This window comes from Aptenodytes patagonicus, chromosome 10 (assembly GCF_965638725.1).
Source record: "Aptenodytes patagonicus chromosome 10, bAptPat1.pri.cur, whole genome shotgun sequence".
Taxonomy (NCBI): domain Eukaryota; kingdom Metazoa; phylum Chordata; class Aves; order Sphenisciformes; family Spheniscidae; genus Aptenodytes; species Aptenodytes patagonicus.
This window is the reverse complement of record NC_134958.1, coordinates 16964117-16978691: the sequence shown is the minus strand read 5'-3', so window position 1 is coordinate 16978691 and position 14575 is coordinate 16964117. Positions and strand designations below refer to the sequence as shown.

Here is a 14575-nt window from a genome sequence, read left to right as displayed (position 1 = left end):
TTACCCTTTCATTTTGGATATACTTACTTAAATATTGAAGCATAAATCCTCAGACACACTGAAAGTCTCTCTCAGGTATGTGATATATGTGAGGAAGAATATTATCATAACTCATTGTTTTAGAAACCTCTAAACTGCTGTTGTAGAGTACCAATTTTATGGCATACACAGTGTGTTATTCCACAGAAGAACAGAAATGAATGCATGATTTGTTGGATTCTCCCAAGAATGCTGTCATTTACGGAATCAAGGTAGCTAGGAATAAATGCTGAAGAGAACAAATTTGCATTGAAAAATACATTTAGCAAGATTAATGTTGCAAAAATAGCTGTCCAGGTTGCATGCTGCTCCATTTTGTGCACAGAGCATTTGAAAGGTTTTTTAGGCTGGTGTATGGACAACTGAAGCGCTAATTGCCATGCTTAAACCAGAAACAAGAAGTAATCCTGACAGGCAGTTACCATAAGAATGGTGAACTCTAATGGAGATCACCTCAAATCATTTAGTATTAATTGTACCTTTGAGAGAAGCACTGCAGCATGCTGTAAGCAAAACAGTAATGTAGGCCTTAGAGAGAAGTACTAAGTGGCTGACAAATGCTGTCACTGTGTGCTGTTGTCACATTATTACAATTCAACAGCACCTGTGACAGTGACATTGATCATAAAGGTGATCATCAAATGGCAAAAGGGAGCATAACTGCAGCTGACATATTGGGTACAGCTATTCTCTAGGTCTTGTAACAAAAAGCAGCTCCTGAAGTGGGGAGGGGGAATCAGATTGATAAACACAGCAGGGTTGTCTTCTTAGTAGACACATGGCAGAGAAACAGAGGAAAAAAGCTATCAGGAAGACAAAAGGTTCATGTCATCTGCATGAGCAAAAAACCCACCAATATACCCTGGCTACCACAAAAGAGCCAGTGCAACATGTACAAAGCAGATGTAAGGTCTTTCCAGTACCTGGGGAACAGCACACAGGACCACAACAACTGCAGAAAAAGGCAAGTTGTTAAAGAGCAGACAGCTCTCAGTGCTTTATCTTTTTAAACTAAATAAATTCCACAATGGGAACTGCCATATAATGGTGCAGCCAAAGAACCTCTCAATGTCAGCCAAAGGTTCTGCAGTGGATTGATGGCAATCTGTCTGTCCCTGAAATAAGCCCAACTCACAACAGAGAGTTTGATGAGGAGAGCAGCAAATATTCTAGCTATTTTTGTAGCAGGAAGAAAGAGTGACACCAAAACTGGACATGAGAAAATGCAAACATACTTACTTACTGGCATTTACCTATCCTGCCTCTAGTGAAACCCAAACTAAAACTAGACAAGCAGTTAAAAGTCAGATTTGAACTTACCGGTAAACATTTAGACCAAACAAATAATGTAAGAGGAAATTATCACTACTTGTGCCATTAAACACATCCAGAAAAGTTTAGTTTTCTAATCATCTCACAAAATTTAACTAGAATTGGTGGTAGGGAGGATGTCGTTGTTTACAAAGTATTTGCAAATATGACCTTCTGTTGTGTAAACAGGAGACTGGTAATTTTCCAGTATTGCAAAAACCTAGAAAGTTTTGGAAAAGTATTTCAAAACATAGGCATTTTGATGAGATTATTATGTCATTTGCCTTGCCTTATCTTTGTGATTGGACAGGGTGCTAGATAATCTCATCTAGGTCCCCTTTCCCACAAAAGGTTGGACCAGTTGATCTTTCGAGGTCCCTTCCAACCTGGGCTATTCTGTGATTCTGTAATTCTATGATCTTCTCTCCCTCCCCACATGAAAAAAGTATGACTACCTGTTATAGAGAAGAATATCTGGCTTCCAAATCAGTCCATCAGGGAAACGGACATTCTTCACTCCCGGGTATTCAGACACGTTCCACTGTAGATAATGATCTGTCCAGTACTAAGACATACACGCAAAAAGTAAGTTAGGTTTACTGTAGTTCTCTAGGGACTGGATAGGGTCATCCACTGGTTTACTGTAGTTCTCTAGGGACCGGATAGACTGAAACAATAGGTGTTCTCTTATTAAAGAGATACGATTTAGCTTCAGGCAGTGAAATGTTTGGAAAGGGTGAGTTAGGCCACCTGGAGCTCAATGGAAAGCATAAAAATCTCATTTTCAATTCACACTGCAGTGCACATAACAGCCTATAAAAGAAGCTTTGGGGTGCATGTATTTTATTGTTCATGCTGTCTCAAGTGTCAATTTGGGACAGGACAGATTTTCTTTTACAATTCATATATTAACTTCAATTATGTTTATCTTCATAGAGAACTTTGTTTTCTGTCGTTGAAAATTCTCAGGTTGTAATAACTTGATTATAGACATGAGGTAGAGCAGCCAACAGTCACTGCTGACAGGGAAAACAACTGAAATGGCAGAATGGTTAATACTAGCATAGAAAGTCTTAGCAGCTCCTGTGGTCTGGAGTTAGGCAACCTCGGGAACAGATGCTCGGCAGCACTGCACTGTCCCACAGGCTTCCTTCCTGGCTGGCACTTACTGCACTGGAGGCATCTGCCCCGGGGGCTATCCATGCTCCTTTCAACCCGTTCTTGACTGCCAGTATAGGCAGGGAGTCTGTCGCAGTCAAACCAACTGGGGTTTGATCTGTGTTTAGCATTGCTAAATCCCAGGTACTGTCATTGAAACATATGGTCGTGCACAGTCATAAACAAAAGCACTGCCCCAAACTGCAGGCAGCTGAGTACCGTGGCAGCTCTAGCAAGCTGGTTACCCCCCAGTCTCCTGAGAAACACTAGCATGAGCTACCGTGTTTTCCTGAAACTGAGGTTGCACTTCACCCCTTACTAAGCAGATGACTTGCCGGGATACAAGGGTGGTTACTGTTGTGTGCAAAAGGTATAAATAAGAAATAAAGTTCATCTTGTTCCACAAAATTTTTTTCTTATAATTTCTATGCTTCATTATATTGTGCCTCTCTCTATCCCCATATTATGTTATTTACATTAATTTCACTTAGCTGTAGGCAACACATAACTTTCAGTGAAAACTTCTCCAGATTTACAGTGCTTTTGCAGTGCCAAATGTTAATCTTTCAAATGTAAACTTTGAAATGGGTGAGTAAATGTACAATACTTATCCCTTCAACAATCTAGTGGCCCTTGTCAAAATCTTTGACAGACATTAAGGTCAGAAAAAATTTCCAATGCGTATTGTGGAGGTAATGTTACTGATCATTCTCATGGGGTATTCACATCAAATTGTTCTATATAATTCCTTTCATTACTGTCACAGGCAAGTTTCAGTTTGATACACCAAACAAGTCCCCAGTTAGCCTCATGCTGCAGGTATTGAAATTCATTCTTGCACCTCTAGAACAGTGTTTGTAAGTGGCCGTTTTGCTGCATGCAACACATCTAATAGTATTCATCACACATCTTTTGTAAAGCTTTTACTATACAATTTCTTGGCCTGTGCTTCCGTATTTATCTCATTCATTTTTTACTATGAATTTGTAGTGCCTTGTCACCTGGACAAATGATCTGAGTTGTGCATTGCTTTTTCCTTTTGCTTTACAGGTAATAGTTTTTTATAGAAATCTTAAATCAGAATATCTGATTGGCTCTGTTCATAGTTTTTTATTTTCACTGCCTGCTCCATTTACAGTTATCTAAACTGTGTATTTCTTACACTCATCTATACACAGCTTCCATAAGCTGATCAACTGCTTCTCATCTTTTTTTTCGGAAATTTTACATCCATTTTTACAGTAAATTGTATTACATGAACTTCCTGATAGACAAATGTCACTGTATTTTTTACCGCTTCATCTTTTTGGAATGTAGAAATACTGAGATCCTCATGATACCTCTATTTTTTACAAAGTCCAGCAATGTAAACAAATACAATGAGCACTTTTGAGGCATTTAAACCTGTGGGCTTCTGTTGGCTTTAGGCAACTCATTTTCAGGAGCTGACACAACAGGTCACTTTCTGAGTAGCAGCTGGAGGGCTGGGGCTGGCAGGCTGCAGGCAGCTGCTGCACAGCTCGCTGCCCCCTGGCTTGGTTGTGTGCAGCAGGCTCTCCTGTTCATTTCCATCTGAATAGTATTACAATAATTTATATCAGTATATCCAATAATTTCTTATTCTAACTTCTTTTAGGAGTTATCATGGCCAATACGATGTAGCATAGGGTGACACTGAATGATGTAAGGACAGTCAAAAGGGTGATAGAAAACTTAATATTAAAGTCTGTATTAGAGATAATGTTAAGCAGATTGTACAGTTGCTCTGTTTAGCCATGTGTACAAAGTGCTTACCCATCTAGCTGCTTCATTTTGTTTTAACTTTAGAGCTACAATCTCTGCTGTTGCTGAAGTACATTTGATGTGGATTAAAATAGCAAACAGCTCAGGGTACTTGGGTTAGTATTAATCTGTGTGACTAGGCAAGGCTCCTGCTGTAACTTAGATCAAGTTTAAGATTTTGATACTGAACAGTATTGCCATGGAGATAGTGGTCAGGATCAAAGAGTCTGCACGTATAAATACTAGATTTATATTCCCCTTTCTCCCAAGTTAGTTTTTATATTTAAGTATTTCAGTGATGATTAGATAAAATATATTTAAGATACAGCTCTGATTATACACACATATATACCAAGAAAGGAGTGGAGAGGGAAATTCAGGGAAAAACTTACTTCAGACCACTTAGCATAATAAAATGACATATGTTTGCCTTAAGCATGCTTTCAATCTGTCTAGTATACCATTAATAGTTAATAAGCAAACACTTTTTTTTTTTTAATGTGTACACAGTCCATGAAGAGTGGCTACATTTTTTGTAGTAATCAAGTGATCTGCTCATTGCAGTCTTAACATGCTTTACATACAGTATGTGCTAAGGTGAATAAATCAAAAGAAATACAGAATATATAAAAGAATCAGGAATTTCCTTGGGGGGGGGGAAACAATCTCAAAAAGGATAAGGATGCTGTGGGATAAAAGAGAAGGAAAATAAGTCATAGCTTCTTGAGTATGAATTGTCATCTGTTTTTCTGATAAGAAATCATAGCAACTGTTGTCATTGTAGCTCAAAGCCAAAAACATATTATATTTGACAGTTTTAATCTTACTGTACAACAAGCCCGTAAAATAATATGAGCTGAATGCTTCTTCCTTCTCAACTTTCCTTTGTGAATAAATGGAATAGCCATGCTATCCTTTGTAGGTCATCAAAATAGTCTTTCATTTGCTTCTTAAAAGGCCTACCACAGCGCAAGAGAGGCGCTCTATAAAAAATGTTACAATAAAAGAAAAAATACATTTACACTGAATGAGCTGGTTAAAGAAACTGAAAGGTGTAAAGTTTCTGTGGAAGCAACATGCTTATCTTGAATAATAAAACTCTTCAGTAAACCCAAAGAGTTCAGTTTCTGTAATACAGATGGGAATTAAACTAATGGCAAATTCTCATCCCAGCTGCCATAGTATGGAGAAAGCTCCACATATCACCCCATCTTTGTAAAGCACAAACTTATGGTAGAAATGTTTTGTGGAAGCATTAGGAGCCCACAGTAGTCAGCATGGTGAGAAGCATCTTGTTAATTCTTAGTATTAAACTAATGCAAAAAAATAACCAATCAAGTCAGAATAAATCTGCGTAGGCTCCTTTGCTAAGGAGCAGCTCTCTCGCTAGTTAACCTTACAGAGAAAAGAAATTCAGAATACTCTCACAAAGATCTTGAATATTCTATTGTCTCTTTCGTTTATTAAAAAGTGAGTGAAACTTACTCCTGCCCAGCAATGCCTGCCATGAGCTAATGGGGGGGCAAAGTTCTCTGCTGTGGTATCTAGTGGTGGCAATAGTTATGGTTAAGTAATAAGAGAGGACGTGAAATTCTGTGACAACTATAGCAACAAAACATTGCAACAAAAGGTAAAATAAAGCTTTTTGTTTGAAAAATGAACACCCTATGTGGGCAAAATGAACTGGGAAACCAGGAAAAAGTATACTGTTCCCAGCTGAAAACTAGGAAACTGAACTGATGTTCCAATACCCATTTTAGTCATGTAACTGAGATACAGAATTTGGAGAAGTAACATAAAAAACCTCTCACGTTCACAGTTAACTTCTGATGATGACCCATGTTTAAACAACAACATTTTGAACAACATGGGACCAGCATGGCCATTTTAATTAAAATCCTCTTGCAGTTTCTTAAGGAGATAGACAGCAAAGCAAATAGGATGGCAGAGACATTCAGTTAGGACAGTGGCAGCAGCTCTCAGGACATAATGAACCTCTTTGGAACAATTTTTTCCCTGTATCAGAAGAACCATCTGGCAATTTTCAGAGTGCTGATCAGAACAGCTATTACAGATGAAATGCATTTCTTGCATGTATAGTTCTCTGTCACAATCAAATGATTTACCACAACATAACGGATTTGTTGAAATGGGTGATAAGGCACTTGCACCTACAGTTACTCTACCTGGGACTCTTAGGGCACCGGTGTCTTATGGTGATCAAGAGTTTAGCGTGACTAAATCAACTACAGGCAGTTAGTAACTTACTTAGATGTAGTGACTCAAATTCTTAAAAGTTTTCAGAAATACCTGAAACAACATCAAGACCTGAATCTCAGCCTTACAGTTTTCTATTCAGCTTAGCTTTGTCCACTATGTAGCAAGATACAGAACAAAAGCTTGAAAGTTTCCTAAAATTCAAACCCCTCACCAGATTGAACTCAAAGACCAAAGGGGAAAAAAAAATACTTTGTTTCAAAACTCACCATTTGTAGCCAGATATTTGTTGTTAATACTTGATTCTTTTCATCCTGAGAGGAAGGAGAAGGAAAGGAAGAAGAAAAAAACAAACCACAGCTTAGTACCATACAGTTAAAATACCAGTAGTAAATATATTTGACTATTATGAAATAGCCAGTTGTGCTAAGGTATGTTTTAATGCAAAGGGAATCATTGCCTTGAACTTCCTGCAACAGAAGTTTTCACAGGTACTTTTAAATGTATTTCGTATTGCCACAGTATATCAAACTGCTTTCTGAAGGTATCCTTCTGCCAGGCTCTTCCCTGGGGATCCTTCTTTAATAAAGAATCTCAAAAGGCAAAGCAGATTACAGTAGGGGGTGCCTGTTTCACCTTTGTTAGGAGCAGCCCTCTCACTAACTAACTTTACACACCAGACATACGCAGGTAATAGAAAAAATATTGAACGAAGAAAGTGTGACTAAGCTGAGACGATGTGTGTTGAGGCCATTTTGAATGGCTTCTTAACAGACAAGTAGCACCACTGATATCAGTGGAACTATACAAAAAGTGTTGTATCAGCTTTACCAGAAAACTGTTGTCAGGGCAGAACGTTATTATTCTGCCTGGAACAGTTCCAGTTTGAAGACCTTCCCCCTTGCTTCCTGTGACTATTTGATGTAAGCTCAGGTGACACAATAGGCATCTTAATGCTGCAGTTAATTAGAGAGTTTAATTCTTCACTCCTCAGACACAGGAAAACGTTGGTGACCTTATTTCCGTGGAGGTACTGTATCAGTATCCACCTGGGTTTTGTGAAGCTAATGGAATATACTATATATACTGTCAGTGTTACACATTCTTCAAACTGAATGCACAATCCCTGTCCCAACACCAGTCAAAGCTTCATTTACAGTCTAAGGAAGTGTCATAGCAGGTTTCAGTCACTTGTACAGCAGCAACTGTCAGAGTTGCTCGTACGTCTAGACCTCTGAACTTAAATCTGTCACTCTTGAACTTAAATGTTGTTCCTAAATGCCGAAAAATGGCCACAAAAAAGGTTTAATCACATTTCATTAAAAAAACTTTCTTTTTTTTATAATACTCTTTACTAAAGGTCAATACTCTTTTGCTGTTGTTTGGTGGACTTCTAACTGAACAAAAGTCCTGAGACACCTTTAATTGAAGCCATTTTAGAGCAGCAGAACAGTAAAAAGTTACACAGCATGTAAAATCAAATACAGTGCAAGGGACAATGGCGTTCTTAAAGCAAGCGAAGCCTTTTGAGGAGCAGCATCAGTAAATGTATGCCAGTGTTACTAGATCGTGTATAATCACAACTAAACATACAACATACAGACAAATAAAAAGATTTTAGGTAAAGATCGGTATTGTGCATGAATAAAGTCTGCCCTTGAATGCACATTTCTACCTTCCTTTAAAATGAAAAGTAAAATAAAAAATATAAAGAAGCACAAACCACAGCTAGTGATTCAGCACTTTTCCTCTCTATTTTCTGCTTCATTACTTCCATGAACCTTACTTTTTCAAAAGTATCTCAAATGAACAACTCATTTAAATGGCATCCTGGGGAAACAGGTCTCTTTAACCCTTTGATTTCAGGAATACATTATTAAGCTGCATTGGATTAGCATGCTGAAGGCATTGCTGAAGATGTCAGCCAGTCAAAGCAGTAATTAATTTGCAATAGTAGCTGTTATTCTCTAGCCATACAAACATTAATTTGGTACCTCTCTCAACAACCTGCTTATAGTGTTAGAGCACAACGAAAGTAGTTTGCATGGGATCTTTAATTCATGAATGAAGAAACAATCCTTAAGAGAACATTCATACCACCATGAACTAAAGTCTATAGACAAGTGTTGCAAATTAAGGACATGTAAAACCTATGTATGTTTCTATTTGTCATAGCCATTTTTAGATCAGATGTAAATACCACCAATGGTAACTTACCATTAAAAGTTCAATAGCATTTTCTCAAAGCTCTGTGTGCTGTCCCAGATGAACATGACAAGTTTCTGTTGCACCTGAGCAAAGCCAAGAGCACCACTGCTGTGTGGCTTCTCTGCAGGGCAGACGGTAGTTGCAAAGCAACACAACAACTGGCTAGTCAAAGGTGCAGAGCAATTCAGAATCCATTATGTTGTGGAAAGCTTGTTTCAGGACTATTAGCTGAATGGCGTGTACTCCTGCATGGTTGTTCTGAATTAAAATCACATTTTATTCCCAGTGTGATCTCTTTCTACACATGAATGGCCCCAGCCTTAGATTAGTGATGTTTCAAAAATTCCCTTTTCAGTAGCAGGAAAAGATTGTACTAAAGCTGGAGTGCTGCTGATGCTTAAGCTAATGATATGCCGTGGGGATTTATTTTGAAGCCCTGAGCCCACAGCATAGTCAGATGAACTATTTTAGGAGTACCAGAAAGGAGCTCTACTATCAACCATCACACATCACAGGACCAGGCTAGGGAGTCATCACTGAGCAGTCAAACTAGCAGAGCTGAGGGGGACAGTAGACTTTTAACCCAGCTGTGCTGCTGGCGGAATGATTCAGCTGCCTGCCACACTGCCAGGCATCTGAGCACATGGCAGAGCCATCGCAGGTTTGCCTGCAGGAGACTCTGCAGACATATTCTGAAAGCCAAGAGTTATTCTGAAGTGTAATCTTTCACTCAAACCTAGCTCAAAGAGGGTATCCTGAGAGTATTAGCTTAAAAGTAACTTGTACAGTGAAGACAAGCCGTAAATGAAGATGGCCCATGCTGTTTTCCTGGTGTTTCTTTCTGTTATTTTAAGCATTTAGAGCCTGAAAGAGTATATTTGAACAAAATAACTCCCACTTGGATCACTATATTTAAGGTTCCATCAGTGTTTGAATCATAACTCCCATCATTGCTCCTCAGCTATAAAAACTTTGCTGCATGCTGAGACTTGGTTTATAGTGGTTTTTTTTTATAGTGTTTGTTGGAGCAAATGCCTTCCAACATTTTAGTCATTATTGGATTGACTCATCCATCACTAGAGGAAAGATTCTGATTTTAGAGGGTTTCTCCCTCTGTACAGTCCCAAGTGAAGCTGGTGAAAGGTGGGGCGGGAGACATCCTGCAGGTTTTCTCCCAGCTAGGAGAGTTTTTTTAACACTGTTTTAAAAGCTTTACAGCAAACTGCATTAACAATGTTTTTCATCTGAGTTGTGTAGTACTTCCCCATAAAATGATGGGTGGGCTTGAAATGCTTCGTAGAACTTCACCAGTTTTTGTCACTTTGCAATATTTTGTAAACACTTACTTACAGAAAAAGTGTTGAACACAAAAGCAAGGCAGCTTCTATTACAAACCCCTTCTACTACAAAGGAGCGAAGAAAAAGGACTTCACAATATATTCTGAGATGCTGGGAGAATTATTCAGAAAATGAGACTAGAAACTATATCATGTTGTTTGGATTGGTGTGTTTTTTTCTCATACCAGCTACTTTAGGTTACTTGCTGTTCAGATAGTACTGGCCAAGTAGCGCAGCTCATGAAGAGTTAGGTTTCATTCGTGCGGTGGGAGGTGGGTGGGAGGCTACTTCGGTCTACTTGATTCATAACTGTAGTCATGATCTGTGAGGGCAGATGGCAAATTGCTACTGAACTGCTTATCACGTTATTTTATGGCAGTGTAGTTAATGAAGTGAAAGTAGCTGATATCAGGAAGACTTGAATGGTCCTTCATTCATTTTTGAAGGTAGAGGTAACAATTTCTGGAATTGCACTGTCTCCATTCTTCCAGTTCCCCTCTCTGGTTTTGTCTGCCTTTTCAATTTAAACAGTCTAACAGACTGTATCAGATTCTCACATTATCCTTCCCTTACCCTGCGTTCAACAGGATATATGAAAGAAGAGATGGAAATTTGACAATGCTTTGTGAAGGGCATTAGCCTGGACATTACAAACTTTGTAAGGAACATTATCTGCTGACTTTCAAAGGAATATCAGCACATCTAGTATCCACACTAGAAAAGCTATGCAGCAAAAAGCAAGGGGAAAAAGAAGTAAAATAAGCCTGCGTGCCTATAGACTGGCATGCAGACAGTGACGTGCAGCACCTAGCAAGAAACACATACTTCCCAGAAGACTCAGATAAAGTGATGTCCTGAATAAAATCTATTAGCTGTAATTCTTGCACTTCAAATCCAGATTCTTTATTTTTACATGGTCGAATCTCACCTAAGTTACAGAAAAAGTAATGCTGCTTTGAACTGGGCTTCAATTACTATGAATAGTAAATAAAAGAGTTTGTAGAAACATTTTAAGACATCCCTTGTTATAGCAATAATGCTAGGCTCCTGATTGGTACCTCATAGCAAGACGGAAGTTAATAATTGTAGTCTGAAGTTAAAAATGGACTGGCAGCCAGTGAGAGACACATAAGGCACTCCCTATATAGATTTTCACTTTTGTTCTCTTGAATGTCATCCTACTGAAACCAGCAGGTTAATCAGTTCATTAGCTCTTATCTCATTGTCTCAGGACTTGCTCATTAAACATTCTCAACATCTTTTGATCCACAATGTTAAATTACTAGCACCTAATGATGTTTTTTCCCCCCATCATTTAAAACTTTGCTTCACACAGCTTGGGGTTTTCTTCCTCCTTTTTAGGGTCATGCACTGAGCTCACTAAACTGTGTAAAGTGAAAAAGCCTGAATTCTTATAGGATCAGTACTGAGAGAACAGGCTGGAGGGTGAGTTAATCACTCATAAAATGGCCAGTTGACAGAAGCTTGGTTCTATGGCCGTACTTTAGGCAGCCATAGTGACAAGATGAATCTGAGCTCCTCAAAATTTATGGAGAGTAGTGAAGGGGCTGGACTTCTCCATTCCTTCCCATCGTGCTGATGCACACCAGCACCCTGTGTGTCCAACCTCCAGGAGAGACCAAAGCAGCATGTGGTCCAGCTTCACCCACCAGGAGCCCATCTGAAAACACCACAGTGACCTCGCATGCTTTATAACACTGTCAAAATGGAGGACTATTGCAATTATCCTCTCCTTGTGTGCCAAGGTTAATGCTAAACTTCTGTATTACAGGTGGCTCAAGGCTTCTTAGTGGCACAGGCAAAATTGAATTTTGCTATCTCGGGGATGAGGATAAAAATCAGTTACTTAAAAAATCCAGCCTGATGCTTCTGCAAAGACACTGAAATGAAAACTGCAGCTGCTTGCCAAGGACTACTTCTACTTATCCATAGGTGGGGGCTGTAGCTGCAGCAAGTCTTGATCTTGAAGAATGTAGGAGAGGGTGCAGAGTCAGGCTGCCCTGTAATGGGTGCACATTCATTACCCCTGAAGCCTAAAGTATCACCTACGTTGCACCTGCCAAAAGGCAAGATTAATTAAAATGCAAATTTGGATGGAATTAAGGAATGTTTGAGTCTTTTGCATAGGAATAAAAAGCTACACGGAGAGTTGGCAATGTGAAACTTTTTTTAGGCAACATAAAGATGAAGAAAAAGGCAGTGTACAGGATTTGTGAGATTAAAGAGATTCGAACTCCTGATGCCTCTTCCTCACCTGACTTCCCTTTCACCACAAAAGGAATAGGTTAGTGCAATTACCCTTCACTTCTCCAGTAGTCAGCAATATACCTTTTTATCATAGTAAAATGTTTTTGACTCAGCTTACATCACATATTCCCAATTATGCAGAAAATGCTGTATAAACAGGTATTACCTACGCATAAATAATATTAATAATATTCCATGATCCAACATGTGAGGCTCAACACCAGGAACAGGCCACAGAATGTTTCTGATTTCTTGAAAATATATGCAAAAGGTGCAAAATGATTCAATAAAAAGTCAGAAGTAGAAAATATAAATTTTCACTGTTTCACTGCATTTTTCTCGAGACCACTTCAAACTTAAACACACATTTATATTTGGTGTTCTGACTTTTGCCGTATCAGTGAGATTTTTATATAAAAACAGAGCTCTGACATCTATGACTTAATCTTGTAGTGGTACAGCCTACTGCTGGCTGTTGCAACTGTTGCAAACTGTTTAAACAGAGTTTAAGATGATGTAGTTTTACTACACAGCCCAGTCAGTATGGTGTGCCAATTCTGCATGACTTGGCCATGGCCTTGTGCTTGTGCTTGTGCTTGCCTTAGGCCAGCTCCCTTTATGTCAGCTGCTAATTTGCCCTGATTCTGTTGGTGCTAAAAACCTCCTGAAGGTTGGTCTTCGTTATTTTATACTCAGCCACTCCATGCTGCTACTGACCTTAGTGAAGATTGAAGGCATTTAGGACATCACCCTTTTTTCTCTTCCATGTTCCACTTCAAAGCCAAATTCAGCCCTGAGGCACCTTCACTGCTAAGATGATATCTGACTCTGTGACTTTCTCACCTTCCAACTCAGATTCTCTCTGGCTCTTTCAGACCTTTAGGGATAAGGTATTGCAGCTGTGCTCGGGATTTAGCTAAATATCTTCTGTAGCATTAAGGTGAGTTTTGCAGTTAAATCTCTGAAATCCAGCCTGAAAACGTCTTCCTTACCTTGTGTGCTCCTTGATCTTTGATTTAATTTCTCCTAGCTTTTTTTTAATCAAAGAATTAAAATCTTAAGGCAAACCAAAATGTGACTAGTTAATGAAAGTGAAATTTGAAAAGAAAACTTCTTTTCTATTGAGCTCTTAGGTTTATTAGGTTTGTGATGGATGGCATATGAATGGCTTTTCATACTCTCTACACGCTGAAGGTCTTTGTGAGATAGAGAACTGCTCTGTGTAATTGCTTCTGACTAGGGAAAGCAGAGTTGTGTTGCTGGAGATAACATAGACTAGCACAGGTTGCTGCCACTATCCATTTGTATTTTTGAAGAAGGCCGACTTTAGACTGTAAATTCAAAGAGGAGCAAGGCAACAAATGGTTATTCTGGGACTAACTGAAATACTTAGAGTTACATGGGAAACAGATGGAGTTTCCCTGTAGGGAGACACCCTCCTCACTCCACCCCCGGCCCCCGCTTTCATTTGTGATACAATGAGTAACGTTTATTGAAGTCTCCTAAATCTGTAGCCAGGAACAATGCAGGGCAAATCTTTGGCATATTCCCAACACAACCTGCTGTCCCAAGCACTTTCCGTAATCTTGAAGGACAGAGTGGCAGTACCAATACCAGATGCAGTGACAGTTCCTCTGTTTCCTATTTGACTTAAAAAATCAGCTTCTTCGTGTGAACGGTGCAGCAGAACTGAACAAGAACCTACGCTAGAATGTACAGAGAATGCAGCTGAAGAGTATTTGTGAAAGAGTTGAATCATCCATGCAAAGTGTTCAGGCTCATGACTTGTATATATTGGCTCAATTTTATAAACAAATTTATAAATATTTGTAGGAGAGGGCCACTGTTAATTCAGTGATGTTTCCTGCATGAGAGAGGTGGGATTAAGGTCTGACTCTGCATTCTCATTCTATTTATTTATTGTTCTGGTTTTGTTTTAGAACTATGACCTACATTCAGTGATTCCTCTGTCTGGCTATATTACTAGAACTATTTCTTTACAAATTAAGGAGTGGGCCACACTTAGTAGAAATAATGCTGGATAAACCAAACATTCCAGCTCAAGCTACCTCTCTTTAGCAGATGGTGCTCTGTGACAGCCAAGACCTCATCTTGCTATTAGTTCAATTCTGTGTAGCTTCTCACCTTCAAAATATGACCGATCTTCATAAATGTTTACTTAATCAGAGTGTAATATTTAAAGTTCAAGATACGGAAGATTTATTTCAAAGCACTATCTACTTCTGTCATCTGC

General features: G+C 38.9%; 1 protein-coding gene across 3 annotated transcripts in view; it reads right to left on the bottom strand.

The window, feature by feature from the left end:
* Nucleotides 1-14575, bottom strand: part of CHRFAM7A (CHRNA7 (exons 5-10) and FAM7A (exons A-E) fusion) — a 45776-nt gene that overhangs the window by 13396 nt on the left and 17805 nt on the right. For 2 of the 3 annotated variants that reach the window (XM_076348300.1, XM_076348301.1), the window contains 2 exons: nucleotides 6777-6821; nucleotides 1806-1915 (listed from right to left, as the gene is read on the bottom strand). In XM_076348300.1, the coding sequence (XP_076204415.1) occupies nucleotides 1806-1915; nucleotides 6777-6821 (155 nt within the window). Of the gene's footprint in view, nucleotides 1-27; nucleotides 63-1805; nucleotides 1916-6776; nucleotides 6822-14575 lie in introns of those variants that run through there. The other variant, XM_076348302.1, reaches the window with a different exon arrangement.